This window comes from Nerophis ophidion, linkage group LG08 (genome assembly GCF_033978795.1).
Source record: "Nerophis ophidion isolate RoL-2023_Sa linkage group LG08, RoL_Noph_v1.0, whole genome shotgun sequence".
In the NCBI taxonomy this organism is placed as follows: domain Eukaryota; kingdom Metazoa; phylum Chordata; class Actinopteri; order Syngnathiformes; family Syngnathidae; genus Nerophis; species Nerophis ophidion.
Window position 1 is genome coordinate 23,059,254 of NC_084618.1, and position 20,795 is coordinate 23,080,048.

Genomic DNA, 20,795 nt, shown 5'->3' on the forward strand with positions numbered 1-20,795 from the left:
TGTAAAATATATTCAGGAATAATCACGGATACAAAGGATTATGGGTATTTGTTGTGTTGCGTTTATGTTGTGTTACTGTGAGGATGTTCTCCCGAAATGTGTTTGTCAATCTTGTTGGGTGTTGCTTCACAGCGTAGCGCATATTAGTAAGTGTTAAAGTTGTTTATATCACAACCATCAGTGTACTCTGTATCACCCAGTATGCCTTTCAATCTTGAACGTGTAATTGTGGAAGCTGCACACAACATGTTGCCGGACCAACAATCGGTTCGTACATGTTGTTGAAGGTGTCTAAGGCAATGGCTACACAGCATGCCCATATTCTTGTCATCAGGATGAACGCAATTGGATAGTCACGGGAACGTTAGTGGCTCAGATGGTCATCATTACTCTGTGAAGCAGGTTTAAATAGCTCTTTGAGTGGTAAAGGCGGACAACCTCTGATGTATTTCAGCGGGCGGTTGGCGGGCGGGTACGGTCCTGATAAAATGTTGGTGCGGGTGGATGACGACTTTGGTTCTGCGGATGCGGATGATATAATTGCCTATCCGCGCATCTCTAGTGTGTAGTGAATCATGCTGAAGGGATGATACTTGTAAGTACACAAAAACACTATTAATTGGTGTGCAAAGTGAGGAAATGTATCAATCCTATACCAAGTCCTTTCAGGATCATACATTGGTCACATTCAAAGTCCTCATGTGTCAAGGGATATATTTCCTAAATTTATAAACATAATATAAATTTCAAAAAAATGTAAAGATGTTGTCGATGTGATCATAGTAGTATCGACGAGATAAGCTCCTGTACTTGGTATCATTACTGTGGATGTTAGGTGTAGATCCACCAATGGCGTTTGTTTACATTTTGACGCCGGTGAGCTACGGTGTGTACTGAAGCATGTTGAAGAAATGATACTTTTAAGTACACAAATATACTTTTTTAATTGGTGCGCAAGGTCAGGAAATCTATGTTTTAATAATTTTGTTAACAATTTTCCCATGCAAACATTTTTTTCCCCATGCATTAATCTTGGTACAAAACTTGCGTCAAATTATACTCACGTTTGATTAAAAAAGTATACAATTATTTTCACATGAGTACATATGTGTGGGAGGAAAATGTTATGTTTAGTTTCATTTAAGTAGTATGCTGGATATTATGGCACTAAAACCAGACTTTGCTTAGTTGAAAGCGTAATTAACAGACTTAAAATGATAATTTTAGCTTTTGTCTATATGGCCGTGTCATATTTCATACTGTCTTGTCCATTCTGGACGAGCAAGGGGAAGCAAAGTCAGAGGTCATCTGGCTCTGCATGAGTCAGTCGGCCTTTGCTACTAATTACGATTGAGGGCCTCAGCCGGTCGTGATCCTTTAAACAAGCACAACTTTGGTGGGACAATGGCAACACGATTCCTCTCTGAAACTCTCTGAAGATTTAAAAAAAAAGTTACATACTGTATTCTGAAACTTTTCACCAATTTCCAAATGTGTCGCATGGGTCCCGCAACAACATAATAGAGGTGTGTTGTCTAAATTCTAGCCTCAACGCTGGAGTTTAGACAGTTTAAAAGTACATCAAGTAAAACCTACTGACTAAGAATGTGTTAGTTCTAATGCTAATGTGTTGTAGCTTTTAGCTAATGTTGGTCTATCCAAGAAGCGCTGTTGTGTACTTTATCCAATTTTTAGACAATTAATCAAACTTCATTCAAATAACTATAACATATACTGTAAAAAAAAAAAAAAGACCATAAGTTCTATCATAAAACTCTGCCAACTGAGCTGCCAGTCTACAAAGTTTTATGTGGAAAAAAATAATAATTATCAAAATCATAGGCAATTGTTTAAGATACTATGAATTCTTATACATTTATATTAATTTATTACTGTTACAAGCGGCTCTTATAACTGCGATGTGGCCCTATAGTTTAGGTCAAGAGTGTCAAACTCATTTTAGATCAGGGTCCACATGGAGAAAAATTTACTCCCCAGTGGGCCGGACTGTTAAAATCCCGGCACGATAACTTAAAAATAAAGACGACGTCAGATTGTTTTCTTTGTTTAAAAATAGAACGAGCACATTCTGAAAATGTAGAAATCATAATGTTGTTGTTTTTTACACTTACATGTTGCAGTTAATAGCATTCTATTTTTATTTGTCGTTTTTTATACTTTCTGAATAAATGATGTCATAATGTTCATCGGTCGACTCATTGGTGTTAATTTTCAAATTATCAAGATCAGAAAAAAATATCAAAATCAAATGACAGGATGCTATTTATGTAGTTTACTCATTTTCCTCGTGTTTTTTTTTTTTTTTTGCATAATCGATTCGAATCCTGCTGAAATCCTATGTATTGAATGAATGCAGAATCGTTTTGAATTGAAAAAATATCGTTTTTGAATCGCGTTGAATCGAAATAATTGATATCTTATCGATTCACGACCCCAAGAATCGATATTGAATCGAATCGTGGGACACCCAAAGATAATATACAAAGATACAAATAATTGCTATTCCGATGTCTAGTGGACACATTTAGAACAGCAATTCCTTTCTTTCCAAAATGTCGGCTGTATTTTATATTTCGCAAACTCATCCCGCGGGTCCGATAAAACCTGTTCGCGGGTCGTACGTTTGACACCCCTGGTTTAGGTCCTACACAAGAGTGTTGGTGGGATGTGGCCTACCTCAAAGACCTCTTCATCAAGTATCCTTGTTCCAAACACTACTATTCCTTTGGTATCGATGATGGGGTGGGCCGAGCGCAGCAGTTTCTGGGTGGTCTTCTTTTTACAGTCCAGAATGAGGGTGATGGTCTGCTTGTGCACGCTGATGGCTACTCGGTGCCACCTGGAGAAAAGGACGGAGGAGTTAGCCGTGTCAGTTCCCACACTTACTGGGTTACAGGCGGGGACACAGACAGGCTAAGAAGGGCCCCCGGTGATTCAACTGTGCCAAAGTCGGGAAGTCCACCTACTTTCCGTCGGCCAGGTTGATCCCCCGGAAGAGCGGGTAGTCCTCCGGGCTGGGTTTCCCCGTGTGGTCCTCGTACAGGAAGACGGGCGAGCGACCCATTTCCAGTCCCACCTGCTGGATTCCCTGCTCGTTGTAGACGGACAGCAGGAAGGACTGGCTGCCCTTCTTGGGCCTCACTGTGGCCAAGATGGAGAAGTCCTCAGGGAATACATCGCCTGCGGGATGGAAGAAAACAGATTGTGTCATCTAACACATGTTTTTGGAAAACCTGTTGCATAATTTCTAACTCTTATCTTTGATGGCACTAGCTGGATGCTGTGCTAACTAAAAGGGGAGTGAGAAACTATGAAAGTATCAAAGCTGCTTCCACTGACGGCCGCACATGGGAAAATTAATGTGGGGACGATTTTTAGCATTTTCGAAACCAATAAGATTTTTTATTAACCTTTAGGTCTCCCCTTGGAAGGGTCTCAGTCATATCATATTAAAATAAGTCATATAACATATATATATATATATATATATATATATATATATATACCGTATGTCCTTGAATTGCCGCCAGGGCGCTAATTAATTTAAAACCTCTTCTTACTCCTGCGCTTACCAAAGGCATGCGGTAAAAGTAAGCATGCGCTAATTATTTTAAAACCTCTTCTCACTCCGGCACTTACCAAAGGCATGCACTAAAAATTTGAGTGTGATGTAAGCTTGGACCTTAAATCCTACTGAATAGATCTAAATCTTCTTCCCTTTATGCGATTTCAAATTACCGGTATTGAAATCAGCCTCCTCCATTTTGAAAATGATGACAAGGGAAGTGTCACTCGTGATGTCATGAGTTTGACCAGGCGGTAGTACTAAGCATGCGCTAATTATTTTGCGAAGCGAGTTTGACCCAGCAGTAATTCAAAGCAGGCGCATACTATATGCCCTGCGGCAATTCAACGAAATATATATATATATAAATTTCCCTGCTCTTCAGAGGTTTTTATAAAATATAAAAAATCCCCTGACGAGCAGGGAAACCTGCCAAACAGGCTTGTAGGGAAAATATAGCCTTTGTGTTTTTTTTCTAAACAAAAGTATACTCCGCTATACCCCGCCCGGTATTGAGCACTGTATAAGGTTTCCCTGATCTTCAGGGGATTTTATAAAATATAAAAAATCCCCTGACAAGCAGGGAAACCAGTTAAACAGGCTTTTAGGGATGACATAGACTACGTGTTTTTTCCTGACCTATCTATATATATATATATATATATATATACACATATATATATATAATTCTTTAATTTATATACAAATATGATTATATACTCAGTGTTTTATCGTTCATAGTTAATATTGTAAATCGCACATTCTTTATTTTTATGTACATTCTGGGTGTCTCATCCAGTTAAAAAAAAATATAAAAATTTAAGGCGTCTGTCATAATGTTTTTAGCATTCAATCAGACATTATTGTGAAGTTTTGTATTAGGGTTCCTAAAAATAGGACCCAAAAGCAATTATCTGCAAAACAGTGCGCAATACCGGGGTAGGGCTGAATATCAGAATCCCCTGAAGAGCAGAGAAATCTGCGAAACAGGCTTTTAGGGATGAAATAGCCTCTGTGTGTGTGTATATATATATGTATATATATATATATATATATATATATATATATATATATATATATATATATATATATATATATATATATATATATATATATATATATATATATATATATATAAAATGTATGCATAGATATACCGGCCCCCAGACACATTTTTTTCTCTAAATTTGGCCCCCAAGTCAAAATAATTGCCCAGGACTGCTTTACGCTATTGTGGGATCTCTGATATTAATTCAAAATATGGGACCTTATACACAACATTTATTGAAGCGATCATTGACGAGGCAAACAAGCTAGCTGAATAGATTAGAAACCCCTCAGATTCCAGTCAGCAAAGAATTCCAGACATCTGACTGAAGGCGTGTGGATGAACTTGATTAAGCGCAGTTCGAAAACAAAAAGCAAGTTTTCATGCTACGTGGAATAGAAGAGAACATTTGTGCCAGCCACATGCAGTTATTGTTTTTTCCTCTGGAAGTTGTCTTCCTGCTCTGGCGCACCATCACTTTCACCATCATGTGGCGAGCACATGTCTTGGCAGCCTTTCTGGAATTTCATCTCACCAATCGAAAGGACGAAGAAGACGACTATGATGATGATGATGGCGGCAGTGGTGGAGCTGTAGTTGACAAACACTTGGACGGGAGCGTAGGGAAGACTGGAGAACATTAGGGGGAGGAAAGTTGGAAAAGCCACGACAGCGGATGGTCAAGGGTCAGCCGAGGGTGAAGAAGAGAAATGTGGATCTTTGAGAAAGGACCTCAGTCTCTACTGACATAATTGGCCAAAATAGAGTAATGTATCCTCAATAAATGTGCTAAGTAGGCTCGGGTGTCTCTCTCACGCTCTAATTCAGGGATGTCCAAACTATTTCCACTGAGGGTCGCACACGAAAAAAAATAAATCATGCGGGGGCCATTTTGATATTAACATTTTCAAACTATAACAAAATATATGGATTTATTTACGTTTGTATTTTATTTTTTTTACCTTTAGAGCTGCCAAGGACCAAAAAGGGTCTGTTAAAAACAAGTCAAATTATTATTTTTTTATTTTTTATTTTTATTAAATCAACATAAAAACACAAGATAAATGATAAATGGGTTGTACTTGTATAGCGCTTTTCTACCTTCAAGGTACTCAAAGCACTTTGACACTACTTCCACATTTACCCATTCACACACACATTCACACACTGATGGAGGGAGCTGCCATGCAAGGCGCCAACCAGCACCCATCAGGAGCAAGGGTGAAGTGTCTTGCTCAGGACACAACCGACGTGACGAGGTTGGTTCTAGGTGGGATTTGAACCAGTGACCCTCGGGTTGCGCACGGTCACTCTCCCACTGCGCCATCAACTTTAGGTTGATATAAAGTTAAAAAAAAAGGTTTTATGCCTTTTCTGTCAAAGACAACTTTGTTTTTTACAATAACACTGAAATATGCTGTATTTCCCCCACTGTTCAAAACATTCAGAAAGCAATGTTTGATGTGAAGTAATTAAAGCCTTAAAAAGATCAATAATGCAGGACACCATTGATTTTAATTGTTATTTTTTAGTAATCACAGTGAAAATCTAAATAAAATCCCAATAAATATATCTGGATCCAAAAGGTGCCCCACTCATAAAGTGATACATTTGTATTAGGTTTTTTTTACTTTCAACACTTAAGTTACGAAATCAACTTCAGATATATCTGTCGATTTTACGTTTGAACTATTATTTTGTTGGTTTTATGCTCTTTTGTCAAAGAAATGTTTTTGTATGGCAACCACACAAAATATGCAACATTTTAAAGTGAAATATTTGTAGCCTTGAATAGGTCAATAATTCATTATAACATTGATTTTTTTAATTCGAGCAATGGCAAAAAAAGAAAAATAAAGATAGACAAAAGAAGAAAAAAAACAGCCTGCATGGCAGCTTTGTGTCAACATTGCAACTTGTTCTAGTTAGATTTCACCTCATTCCACTTTTTTTAATGTTTTTATTTTAACTTTTGCAGTAGCATTTCCAGAATGTGTGCCGGGCCGGTAAACAATTCTTTGCGGGCCACACTTTGGATACCCCTGCACTAATTGCTACTACGAGGATACCTTTTTGTGTGTGACCCGACTTGACGGGCATGAAGAAACTACCGCAATGAACGTCGGCGAATGTCTTCGCCATATCCAATAACAAACCTTAAAGTTAGTTCACTCAACAATTAAAAAATAATTTACATAAACGTGTTAGGTTTCCAGTTACACAAGGGGTCTTCTTTGACAAGAAACGCAGGAGTTCACCGTGAAAGGTGTTTAACCGTAAAGATCGCAATAGCGGAAAAAAAACAACAATGCAAGAATATAGCGAGCTTCTTAATCTTTTATACTCTGTATACTTAATCACTACTAAGTAGTTCTACAGTTGCAGGGGTACTCAGTTGTAATACACTTGTCCACCATTTGGGGCAGTAATGACTATTGAACAAACAGAAGAAGTCTGGAGTTAAAGTCATAAAGAAAGTTTGGACTAAAGTAGTGAAGCTGTATTTTCATTTGTATTTTAATTTAATTAAACGTATTCCTTACATTAGGCGCACCGGATTGTAAGGCGCACTGTCGTGTTTTGGGAAAAAAAAAAGGATTTTTAAGTGCGCCTTATAGTCTGGAAAATATGGTTTATCCATCCATCCGTCCGTCCGTCCATGTATATATATTTATATATATGTATGTATATATATATGTGTATGTATGTATATATGTATGTATGTATGTGTATATATGTATGTATTTGCATTTATATATGCATACATATACATGTATATATACACACATATGTATATTTGTATATATATGTGTATATATATTTGTATATATATACATATATATGTATGTATACATATATATGTATGTATACATATATATATGTATGTATACATATATATGTATACTGTATATGTATGTATACATGTATGTATGTATATATACTGTATATATATATGCATGTATGTATACATATGTGTATGTATACATACATGTGTATGCATACATATTTGTGTATTTATGTATATATACATATATGTGTATGTATGTATATATACAGGTATATATGTATGTATATATAAGTATGTATGTATATATATATATATGCGTATGTGTGTATATATGTGTGTGTATATATGTCTGTATGTGTATATGTGTATCTAATATTTAGATATTTATATTTTCCCCACTAATTCTCGCCACTTGTTTCTTTGTCAGTCTAGGTTCTAGCGTAGTCGCACATGCCTTATATGCGTTTGAGTGTTCAAGGGTGTGCCAAATGGACCGTGGGGGTGCCATAACCAGGAAACCTGTCGGAAAGGATAAACTACCTACCAGCGCGGTTGTGTTTTGCTTTATCGTGGGGACAGAAAAAAAAAAAAAAAATAAGCAACCATACGTTCAAAAACAATCCCCAAAAAAGCGCAGCCTACGAATCACAAATTTTGCGTTTTTTTTGCATGCGATAACAAAAATAGTGCCGTTAAAGGAAACTTTTGTCACCTTGTTTTTATCACGTTAACTTTGACAGCCCTTATATGAGGACACCATGTATACTGTACGTATATTGTTCATATGCTAAGTGTTTTTAGCTAACATCAACCTTGTTTCAGTCCTATATTCAGAAATCTTAGCTATGCTACATGCCTAAAAGTCACTCTACTTTTAAAGTGGGTCAAACAGGAGCCCTCTTAAAGCCTTTATGACCTCCCAGAGGACCTGCTGTTGAGTCACGGTGCGCCAGCCGACACATTTGCCGACTAGGCTTTGTTTATTTTGTGTCCTGGGTTAATGTTCCTCATCGCATTAAACAACATAAACCCCCATGGCGTTAGCTTCTGTGGCCCGAGGCGCTAATTTCCTCATAACCTCAGCAGACGTCTGACTACTGCATGTGCTATAATTATCTTGCACTTTCACACCGTAAAGGTATAAGAAAGGACTTGTGTTGGGTTTAAAATGCATCATCCTTTCCACGCGTTTGCTTAATGACTGCATGTAGGCCGCTCGCTTGCTCTTTTCCAGGACATCACCACAAGGCAGCCTGCGGCGACCGCATTTTTTTACGTGGTTAGCGTCGTTTTTGTCCTTCACTTCTTTAAGTGCCTAAAAGGCTGTGTGCTGCAAACTTTTACATCCAAGTGCCAGCTGAGTGGCTAACTAGAAGGGAAAAGAAACAAATTAGAATGATGTCACTCGCTAGGCCGCCTTCTGGAAGAAATTAGTGGCAAATTCTCGAGTGCAGGCAAACTTGGACTGGACAAGACAAAGGCCTCGTTCATGTTTGGAGTTCAGTACTTTGATCTTGACCCAAATAATCAACCATACATAAGGGGTGGGGCACAAAGATGTTATGTTTTGGCAACATTAACATCATAATACAACGATTGTGCGAGAATATAACGTTTTTGAAGAAAACATACTTAAGGATATCCCAGCAGGCGCGAGACATTGATACAACGTTGATTATATATATATGTCCTTTAAAACTGACTTTGAAACAACCTTGTAAAAAGGTTGTATTTGTAAATTGAGACAACGTTGATGTCTTAACGTTGGATCCACGCTGTTGGTTGGGGAAATGACCAAAATTCAATGTTCAAATCAACGTCAGAACCTGACATTGAATAAACGTCTAAAAAATATGTTGTTTTCAGCGCATTTGTGTTGTAGAATATTGGTTGGGAAATAACCAAAATTCAACGGTCAAATCAACGTCAGAACCTGGAATTGAATATACGTCGTCAAAAAGTAGGTTGTTTCAACGTTGTATTTGTGTTGTAGAATTTTAGCTGGGAATTGACCAATATTCAACGGTCAAATCAACGTCAGAAACCGACATTGATTAAACGTCGTCAAAAAGCATGTTGCTTCAACGTTGTATTCGTGTTGTCGAATATTGGCTGGGAAATGACCAAAATTCAATGTTCAAATCAACGTCAGAACCTAACATTAAATAAACGTTGTCAAAAAATATGTTGTTTTCAGCGTATTTGTGTTGTAGAATATTGGTTGGGAAATAACCAAAATTCAACGGTCAAATTAACGTCAGAACCTGACATTGAATATACGTCGTCAAAAAGTAAGTTGTTTCAACGTTGTATTTGTGTTGTAGAATTTTAGCTGGGAATTGACGAATATTCAACGGTCAAATCAATGTCAGAAACCGACATTGATTAAACGTCATCAAAAAATACGTTGTTTCAACGTATTTGTCTTATGGAATATTGGCTGGGAAATGACCAAAATTCAATGGTCAAATCAACGTTAAAATCCGACATTGATTAAACGTCGTCAAAAAGCATGTTGTTTCAACAATTTTGTTGTAGAATTTTGGTTGGGAAATGACCAAAATTCAACGGTCAAATCAACGTCATATCGCGAGACTGATTAAAAGTTGTCAAAAAATATGCTGTTTCAACGTTGTATTTGTGTTGTAGAATATTGGCTGGGAAATGCCCAAAATTCAATGGTCAAATCAACGTCAGAACCCGAAATTGATTAAACGTTGTCAAAAAGCATGTTGTTTCAACGTTTTATTTGTGTTGTAGAATATTGGCCGGGAAATGGCCAAAATTCAACGGTCATATCAACGTCAGAACCCAACATTGATTAAACATCGTCCAAAAACTTGTAATTCAAACGTTAGGTTTAAATTGCTCAACGTCAGGACCTAATTCAACAAGTTCTCAACGTTGTTTCAATATCTTGTGCCTGCTGGAATCTAAAACGATGAGAAAACAAATAGAAACACACCCCTTGTAGTATCGTGAGCGCTAACGCAATATGTCGGCAAAAAAAAATCGCTTAGCTTGCGCTTGCGGATTCATCATGTGAGATTGGACGACGTCCTACACGATGTTACTTGAACTTTTTTTTTACCTCCACCAGAAGTTCATCTAATTGTTGCCTTTTGTTCGTCTGTCAGATTAGTTACTTAGTCATTAAACTTTCAGGAAAATGTCCGAAATATAAATAATCTGATCGGAATCATTTCTACTCACTTATCTTACGTTTATGTTACGAGCTTCAAGTTAGTTAGCAACATAGCTCAAGAAGTTATTGGTTTCATTAGACTTTCAGGGAATTCCAGAAATGGATCCATTGATTACATTTTGGGGCTGATTCAGATCATTTATACTACGTTATCTTCCGTTCGCGTAACAAGCCTCAACAACTTGGTGACAAAGACGGTGGAAACTGACAAGAGGGTTCACTCCGTTTCTTTAATTCCGCTATAGCTACAGTAGCTCAAAAAGTTACGGGTGGATTTTCATTTAACTTTCAGGAAACGCCAGAAACCGGATAAGGAACGAATGGTCACAATTTTTGGGGCTAATCCAGATAATTTATTCGACGTTACCTTACTTTTATGTTATAAGCTTCAACTTCGGTGTGTGCAGACAAAGTAGCTCCAAATGTCGTGAATAAAGCTTTCAGAAATGGGAACAAGAAAATTACTTATGAGGGTTGATTTTGATCCCCGTCTGGATTCCAGACCTATTTATTATTGGTAGATATGGTCTAGTAAACGTCTGAATGCTTCTAGTTTTAATTATGCTATAATTAACAGCTATTATGTTAAAATGTTTCTAAAAATGCATTGTAAAACTCTTGAAAAATACTGTTTGAACTGTAGCGTTAAAGTACCAATGATTGTCACACACACACTAGGTGTGGTGAAATTTGTCCTCTGCAATTGACCCATCCTCCTTGTTCACCCCTGGGAGGGGAGGGGAGCAGTGGGCAGCAGCAGTGGCCGCGCCCGGGACACATTTTTGGTGATTTAACCCCCAATTCCACCCTTGATGGTGAGTGCCAAGCAGGGAGGTAATGGGTACCATTTTTATAGTCTTTGGTATGACTCGGCTGGGGTTTGAACTCACAACCTACCAATCTCAGGACAGACACTCAAACCACTAGGCCACTGAGTTGGATTCAACCAACCTAACAGTATTTTCAAAACATTTCAAATTATTGTGAAATGTGCATAGCAGGCCAGTAGTTGGCGACATCATGCACTAAAATAGTATTCCTTTGACACAAGGCAGAAACATGTGTTGCACACTTTTTTAAGTCAAAAAGTTGTCGTGTCAGCAGTTTTCGAGGCTGGTTTGCATCGTACGATGACGTGGTCCAACCTGGATCCAGCAGACAAGTGCGTCCAAAGAGAGAAGGTCTGCTTCAAAGTCAAGAGTGCCCGCATTGTTTCTGGAACTCGTCGCGACTCGCAGGCCACAGTCTCTTCCCAAAGTTCGACGAAGGCCAATGGCGACAGAGAGAGGGTCCAGTCCACTGCTTTACTTGGAGGCTTATTATTATTTCTCCGTAGACCACGTTACGGCTCTATGGTTTTTCTCTCTGTATCTACTTTTTAAACAAAACAGTCGTTCCAGGAACGGGACATCTGGTTCTTGGGGAAAAACACGCTTTTGGGAAACAGTGAAAAATGTACGAAGATACCACAAAACAGCAGAAGGAGAAATGATGGAAAGGAGGGAAAGTCGAGAGGAGATCCAAAGCCACATCAGCGAGATTTAAGAAATTGTCACGCTATCATGACCGGCATCTTACTATGCAAAGTGGACCTGATTAAATGTTGTCTTTTACTGATTACCGTATTTTTCGGACTATAAGTCGCAGTTTTTTTTCATAGTTTGGCCGGTGGTGTGACTTATACTCAGGAGCGACTTATGTGTGAGAGACTAGACTTATAGGACTTCATCGGATTTAGCAATTAGGAGTGACAGATTGTTTGGTAAACGTATAGCATGTTCTATATGTTATAGTTATTTGTAGGGGTGTGGGAAAAAATTGATTCGAATATGAATCGCGATTCTCCCGTTTTGCGATTCAGAATCGATTCTCATTTTTTGTAAAAATCGATTTTTTAAATTTTTTATTTTTTTATCAATCCAACAAAACAACACACAGCAATACCTCAACAATGCAATCCAATTCCAAAACCAAACCTGACCCAGCAACACTCAAAACTGCAATAAACAGAGCAATTGAGAGAAGACACAAACACGACACAGGACAAACTAAAAGTAGTGAAACAAAAATGAATATTATCAACAACAGTATCAATATTAGTTATAATTTCAGCGTAGCAGTGATTAAAAATCCCTCATTGACATTATCATTAGACATTTATATAAATAAAAAAAGAACAATAGTGGCTCATACTTGCATCTCATAAGCTTGACAACACACTGTGTCCAATGTTTTCACAAAGATAAAATATGTCATATTTTTGGTTCGTTTAATAGTTAAAACAAATTTACATTATTGCAATCAGTTGTTAAAACATTGTGCTTTACAATTATAAAAGCTTTTCACAAAAATATATTACTCTGCTAGCATGTCAGCAGACTGGGGTAAATCCTGCTGAAATCCTATGTATTGAATGAATACAGAATCGTTTTGAATCGGAAAAATATCGCACCCTCGGGCAAACTATGAAAAAACTTGCAACTTATAGTACGAAAAATACGGTCGTCGTGTATCTTCATCATCATCATAGTAGCAATCATCTTTTTATGCAGTAAGATTTGAGTACTGAACGTCCACGTCTTTCCAAAGTATTTTTCACCGGATATGTATGGCCTCTTACGGCTTCTCATACGTAAATTATGTATGTACGTAAGCTAATACGTTGTCAGCTAATAATAGCAATTTGGATAGCTACCTTTAACTGTCATTGTATGTATATTCAATCATAACAATAACATGAATGCAAATTATGTGTTGCTTCTCTTGGAGAAACTTTGTGATTGTGAAAAATATACACTATTGTCAAACAAATGTGTTTCTGTCAAACCGATAATGGTAACGTAAGCTACTTGTTGTAATTTTTGCGTCGAGAAACGTGGCCGTGAGGAGGTTGCAAAGAGCACCTTGAACAAGTTAGTTTTGTAAAGGAAGGGGTTAGTAATAAATATTTGACGAAACTTTATGAGTTGGGTGAAATTTACAAAATTGCTATCTAAATGTAAGTAGTTTTGGCAACTAAACGTTACGTCAGGTTGTTCCCCTTCGGAATGGAGAAACTCGGTAATTGCAGTCAAGTAATCAGCTCCATTTCGCCCAAGTTGATTTCAAGACTCGATTGATCCACAATTGATTTCTCAATTACTGGATTGCTCATTCTGTCCATTGTTCACTTGGAATTGGTTCCTGTCCAAGGGTGACTAGGGTCAAAGATTGTTTATTTAACGTAAATAATCACGTTCCAGGTGTGATAAAATAACCAGTTGCAGTGGATAAAAGCAGGCTTGGTAAAGGGAAGAGGATAATGCTCTCAGCAGCAGGACTTCCCATGAGTAAAGCCCTTAGGAAATGGTGGTATGGGTGCAGTAGACCCAAATACCTGCATGGGATAAATAAAGAGAAGGAGAAATAAACTTACCTGGATACAGCTGTTTGGTAGGGGCGCTGAGCTGGGCCTCTTTGGATACTCTGTAGGCCACATCGGGTCCTTGTGACGACCGCCGATGTGAGCAGAAGCCTGTCGTTTTCGTGACGCCCTCGGGCAAACTGGGAAAATCTAAAATCTTCAAGAGGTTGGCTGGTTCCGCTGCAAGAATGAGATAGGCACAGAAGACGTCAGGTTAATCGTTTTAATTAGGCCGCTCGTGCTGTGAATAACTGAGGAGTATCTTCGGGGAGCCCACTTCTGCTTTTTCGCTGACACAAGCACACTCCGCGGGAGATGTGTACAGTCGGAACACACGATTTGGGGTTTCGCACGCAGCAAAAACACATCTTTTCACTGCGTTCCAGGCCACGCTCGGGCGACTGCGGCCGCCACCGTGCAATTAGCACACTTGCCGGCCGTAACCAAGCCACCGCCAGCATACACACTGGGTCAACCTCACATGAAGTGACCCTGGACCGCACCCTGGCCTGCCAAAACCACGTAGCGCAAACAGCTGTTCTCACTGACACAGCGACACACACACACAAGCATTCAGCCTCATCTGGGCGGCGGGGAAAAGATGTGGACAGACCAGGGCCAATGGGTTGTGTCTATTGGGACAGAGGGGGTTTCACAAGGAGGGTCAGCACACACTAACAACAGAAGGACTTTTACGGCAGGGATGCTCAACAAAAGCGGGAATGTCGTTTTTGTTTCTACAAGAGACTTCATGACCGTCCCTTTCGGGCACAGGTATAGCATTCCTTTTGTCACTGGAATAAAGGACCACACACAGAAGAGAACTTACCCACTGACGGCTGGATGCCGTCACACACGGATAACTGGCTGATCGGTTTTAAAAAAGACAGCCACAAAGGGAGACGGAACACACGTGACACACTAAAGCTGGGCACAGAGTACTGGTTTTCAACTATACATCGTCTCCTGAGGACTTACATTCTCTGCAGTGGACATTTGGGTTTTGCTTAAGAGGGCTGGAAAAACAAACCAAAAACCAACGTACTGTATGACGCTGCAGACTGTGAGAAGGAGAAGAACCATGAATAAGCAAGCAAGCTACCCTAAGACTCATTGACACAAGACTCAACCAGGTGGTTTAAGATTCACAGACATCGAGAAGGAACGTCAGAACACAAGAACTTCACATTTTCTGGCCTGATATTGTTGATATTTTGGATTCCGACCAAACTTACACCACCAAGACACTGCAAAAACTCAAATCCGAGATGTATTTCTCGATAAGAAACAGAATTGTGGCTATGGATGTTCTCATTCATCCAGGTCTTTGTGTTCTCAGGGCATTCCATCGATCGCAACTGGATTGGTTGGTTTGTCTTAGAAGCCCTTTCGCCTCTCATTCAAGTAGACTTCATCACTCATAGGGGTGGTGTAGCTCGGTTGGGAGAGTGGCCGTGCCAGCAACTTGAGGTATCCAGGTTCGATCCCCACTTCTGCCATCCTAGTCACTGCCGTTGTGTCCTTGGGCAAGACACTTTACCCACCCGCTCCCAGTGCCACCCACACTGGTTTAAATGTAACTTAGATATTGTGTTTCACTATGTAAAAGCGCTTTGAGTCACTAGAGAAAAGCGCTATATAAATATAATTCACTTCACTTCACACATAGACTTAGATTGGTCATATGATCTGATCTAGTCGTAGACTTGGATTGGTCAGAACTAGTCTTATATCTAGAATGGTCAGATCTAGTTTTCGACCTAGATTGGCCAGATCTAGTCTTAGACCAAGATTGGTCAAATCTAGTCTAACAGCCGGTGCCAAAACCCCAACTATTTGGCCTAATTGGACGAGATGCAAAACATCTTCGAAGACAAACCAACCATTTTAGTTGTGATCGATTGAATTCCCTGAGAGTACAAATGGTATAATGTTTTGGCAAAAATGTTCTCGTTTTCCTGGCAAATGATTTTGCTCAATTTAAAGAAAATATACCAGTTTTTTTTTTTTAAATCAAATTTAGTAAAGAACCATTCTTCATTTCCTTTATTTGGAATCGGGTGGGATCATTTTTGAACAAGAGATTTTTTTCCAGAACAGAGTTGGGTTCAGTTTTGTAAATTACTCATTCTTTATCCTTTCCTTTGCTGAAAGTTAGTAACTACTGTCCCACTTTATGGTGCCAAGAGAATTACCTTAAAGGTAGAAGTACAGGTGTTACTCAAAACATTTGTATAACGTGCAAAGGGTAGTTTCTTCCAGCAATTACGAGGTGAAACTGATAGATGACATAGGTTCAGAACATACAACTCAAGGTATTTCAAACATTAATTGATATCAGTCTGACAGCTTCTGAAAACCTCGGATTGACAATCTCTGTAAATTGTAACCCCCGATCATCAAATTGAATACAAATATAGGCTTGACATGTCTCACTTTGCATGTAGGGAGTTAATATCACATTGGTTTTTACATTTGAAGTTAAATTGAACGTTATTCAAATCTTTGTAGTCTCACCGAGACACTGCAGTCCAGTCGGTGGACAGGAAATGGTCACATTTGTGTGTAACAATTGGCCTTTAACTGTAGATTTTGATGCTTAGATGTACAAATAAGCCTTCCAAAATCTTACAGTGACAAGCTAAACTAATCTGTGTTGCCTTATAGAAACCTGGCAATGGAAACCAACATAATCCAAAACATAACATCAGAATTCTTTGTTAAAGTGCGGTATGCAATGACTTAAACCCGAGTGTTCCTCCTCGAACTTTACAACTGTGCTGGCTAAGATCGGAGCGTCTGAGATTCCAAACCACAAAAAGGTCAAACATTCTGTCCATCGCACTTTTTTTATACAAACGGCACGCAGTTCTAGAGAAGTAAATTAAAGTTGGATCTGTTCGGAGCGGCGTGACCTCCTAATCAGGCTGCTCTCATCTCTCGCTCCGTTCTGAGCCAGCCCACACTTCCTGTCTCGGAGGAAGACCGTTATCCAAACTCTTTAATTGTACTTCAGTGCCGGGAGACACGTTTGGCTTCGACGCTGACGAGGGATTTGTTAGACGGATCTGAGCACCGCGCCCTTTGGCGTCGCCCTGCGAGACTCGGGTATTCTGGGAGGTGTAGACACTTCACCTGTGATCAGGTTAAGTACCGCCATGAAAAGTTGGCTTTGTCTGTCATCCGCCCACAATGAGGAGAGTGACAGTAACCCCCCCCCCCCCCCCCCGCCCACTGGGAAAACAGTGTTAGGAATGAGGAGGGGGATCATCTTTGTTGACAGATTTACATCGTTACAAACCATAGCTTTGTCACTAATGAAAATCAATGGTATGGATTACTACATAATGGTTGAACAGTATATGTAATAAAGCATATGTTGAACATAGATATCCCTGGGGCATTCTCTTCCTAATCCATCCAAATCCATAGAAAGCGTCGATAACATCTGTCGCCGACCATTTGCAGGGCTCAACCGCCCTCGTTATTTGCCGTAATGCCGTAAATAAACGGTATAGTGATAAATGGCGATCAATTTCCAGACGGTTAAATTAAAGTAGCAATGATTGTCACACACATATTAGGTGTGGTGAAATTATTCTCTGCATTTGACCCATCCCCTTATTCACCCTCTGGGAGGTGAGGGAGCAGTGGGCAGGAGCGGTGCCACGCCCGGGAATAATTTTTGGGTGATTTACCCCTAATTCCAACATTTGATGCTGAGTGCCAAGCAGGGAGGTATTGGGTCACATTATTTATAGTCTTTGGTTTGACTCGGCGGGATTTGAACTCACAACCTACCGATCTCAGGGCAAACACTCTAACCACTAGGCCAGTGGTTCTCAACCTTTTTCAGTGATGTCCCCCCTGTGAACATGTGAACATATTTTTTTAATTCAAGTACCCCCTAATCAGAGCAAAGCATTTTTGGTTGAAAAAAGAGATAAAATGTAAAATACAGCACTATGTCATCAGTTTCTGATTTATTAAATTGTATAACAGTGCAAAATATTGCTCATTTATAGTGTTCTTTATTGGACTATTTGGAAAAACAGATATAAAAATAACAAAAAAACTTGTTGAAAATAAAGAAGTGATTCAATGATAAATAAAGATTTCTACACATAGAAGTAATCATCAACTTAAAGTGCCCTCTTTGGGGATTGTGATAGAGATCCATCTGGATTCATCAACTTATTTCTAAACATTTCTTCACAAAAAAGAAATCTTTAACATCAATATTTATGGAACATGTCCACAAAAAAATCGATCTGTCAACACTGAATATTGCATTGTTGCATTTCTTTTCACAGTTTATGAACTCACATTCATATTTTGTTGAATTATTATTCAATAAATATATTTAGAAAGGATTTTTGAATTGTTGCTATTTTTAGAATATTTAAAAAAAAATATCACGTACCCCTTGGCATACCTTCAAGTACCCCCAGGGGTACATGTACCCCCATTTGAGAACCACTGCACTAAACCACTGAGTAGGTTGCCGTCTAGTAATTTACTTACCGAACTAACTGCATTTATTAAAGCATTTTAGGCAACAGGAAGTCAGACGCGTGCGCACTAGCGTCGTTTGGCTTGATAATCATGCCGGACTAACTACACGGACTTTGCTCCGAGAGCTCCCCTTGAGTAAACGGAGCCAAGCGCTTGGTTTAACATCATTTTCTCTCGTTTACCTCCGTGCGTTTTAGAGCGAACTGCTGTGTTTAGAAGGAGACAAGTGTGGACTATATTGTCCCACACTAAAAGTAGACAGCAAAGGAGAAAGACTATTTGATGTTGCTTTTATTTTCTTAATACGCCGTCCATCAACTGCTGTGACAGAGAGTTAATGAGATGAGGAAACATGCGGCAGGCCTTGTGTCGTGAACGTTGTCACAACGTGTTTATAAAGTCTTTATTTTGTTTACTGGGATGTTCATTCGTCCTTTATTGAACTGCAAACTGTATCGGTGTTCCAATAACATCAATACTAGCTATAATATGTTGTCATCTCATTGAATTGAACGCAGGCTATAAAGATTGTGTATTCGATGTGCGAGGTGTCAGTCGTCTTTAGAGAAGAACAAAGCTTGTTTATTAGACTTCATCCTCATTATCCAAATTGCTTAGTGTTTTTTTTATATACATCAAAAAGTAAACACCATGTTTTAAATTTACATTATTCGTGTTTTTTTTCATGTGACTAAGGTATGACTTCCAAAACCATTAAAGTGAAATAACATTCTGTTACTGTTTTATTGGGTATACGACATATTTCTGCTCAAACTTTTAATGGATCTGTCCCGATACGGCATCTATATGTACATATAAATGTTCATAAATTAAAAAAATAAATAAATAAATAGAAAAAACTCTATCCATCCATCCATTTTCAATCGCTTGTCCCTTCCTGGGTCGCGGGGGTCTTAGAGCCTATCTCGGCTCTCTCTATCAAAATGTAAAAATAGAGATAAAAGCATCATGTAATGACAACAATCTGACAAGTTGATATTATTAAAGAATTTTAAAAAATCTAATATTTTTTCTTTAGATATATGGATAACGTTTATCTATAGCCTTTTAATTAGACGTTGCAAATTACCTGATGGTATTACGTTCACACCCCAACACTGCTTTACCTAGCCATCAGTAATCACGATTTCAATATTAATAATAATAATCTTAATTATTACTTTGGCCATAATTGGCAGCCCTCCATCTCATACATGAACACTATTTTTATCTATATGGACAAAAAGTGCAGTTGCGTCTTATGGACATCAGGTGCCATCATTCAACATTCTTATATATATATATATATATATATATATATATATATATATATATATATATATATATATATAATATTATATATATATTAAAAAACCGTTTGCCTTGGTGCCCTAAAACAGTGGTCCCCAACACCGGGCCGCGGCTCGATTGGTACCGGGCCGCAGAATAATTTATTATTATTATTTTTTTTATTGTATTTTATTTTTTTTATTAAATCAACATAAAAACACAAGATACACCTACAATTAGTTCACCAACCCAAAACAACTCCCTTTTTCATGAATAAATAAATAAATAAATAAACCATCCCCCCGCCGGGCCGCGGGACAAATTATCAAGCGTTGACCGGTCCGCAGCTACTAAAAGGTTGGGGGCCACTGCCCTAAAACATGAGCCCTCCTTTAAGGCAACACTTGCCCTGACCTTGAAAAGTAAAAATTCGAGGCCTGCATTCATCACTCATCCAATGTGGAAATCAATTCAGCAATGTGTAAACAATCAATAAGACACCAGAAGTAACCAAGCCCTGAGCGTTAATAAATCAAAGAACTGAAGCCAAAGTACAATAAAATAATATTCTTCTCAGCTGGCACAAGACATTGAAACAACGCTGAGAACTTGTCGAATTAGGTCCTGACGTTGAGCAACTCAAATATAACATTGAAACAACATGCTCTCTGACAACGTTTAACCAATGTTGGGTTCTGACATTGATTTTGACCATTTCTAACCAATACTCTACAACGCAAATACGTTTAAAACGACATACTTTTTGACAACGTTTATTCAATGTCAGGTTGTGACATTGATTTGAACATTGAAATTGGTCATTTTCCAACCAATATTCTACAACACAAATACAACATTGAAGAAACATGCTCTTTGACAACGTTTAACCAATGTTGGGTTCTGACATAGATTTCAACAATTTCTAACCATTACTCTACAACACAAATACGTTTAAACAAC

At 38.4% G+C, this 20,795-nt stretch overlaps 1 protein-coding gene across 1 annotated transcript in view; it reads right to left on the reverse strand.

The window, feature by feature from the left end:
- LOC133557153 (collagen alpha-1(XI) chain-like) overlaps positions 1–18,637 on the reverse strand; it is a 110,937-nt gene extending 92,300 nt beyond the window's left edge. Inside the window, exons 1-4 of the mRNA XM_061907398.1 lie at positions 18,613–18,637; positions 14,043–14,210; positions 2,988–3,201; positions 2,698–2,860 (exon numbers count right to left, since the gene is read on the reverse strand). Of these exons, the coding sequence (XP_061763382.1) occupies positions 2,698–2,860; positions 2,988–3,201; positions 14,043–14,210; positions 18,613–18,637 (570 nt within the window). The remainder of the gene's footprint in view (positions 1–2,697; positions 2,861–2,987; positions 3,202–14,042; positions 14,211–18,612) is intronic.
- Positions 18,638–20,795: the final 2,158 nt, after the last annotated feature.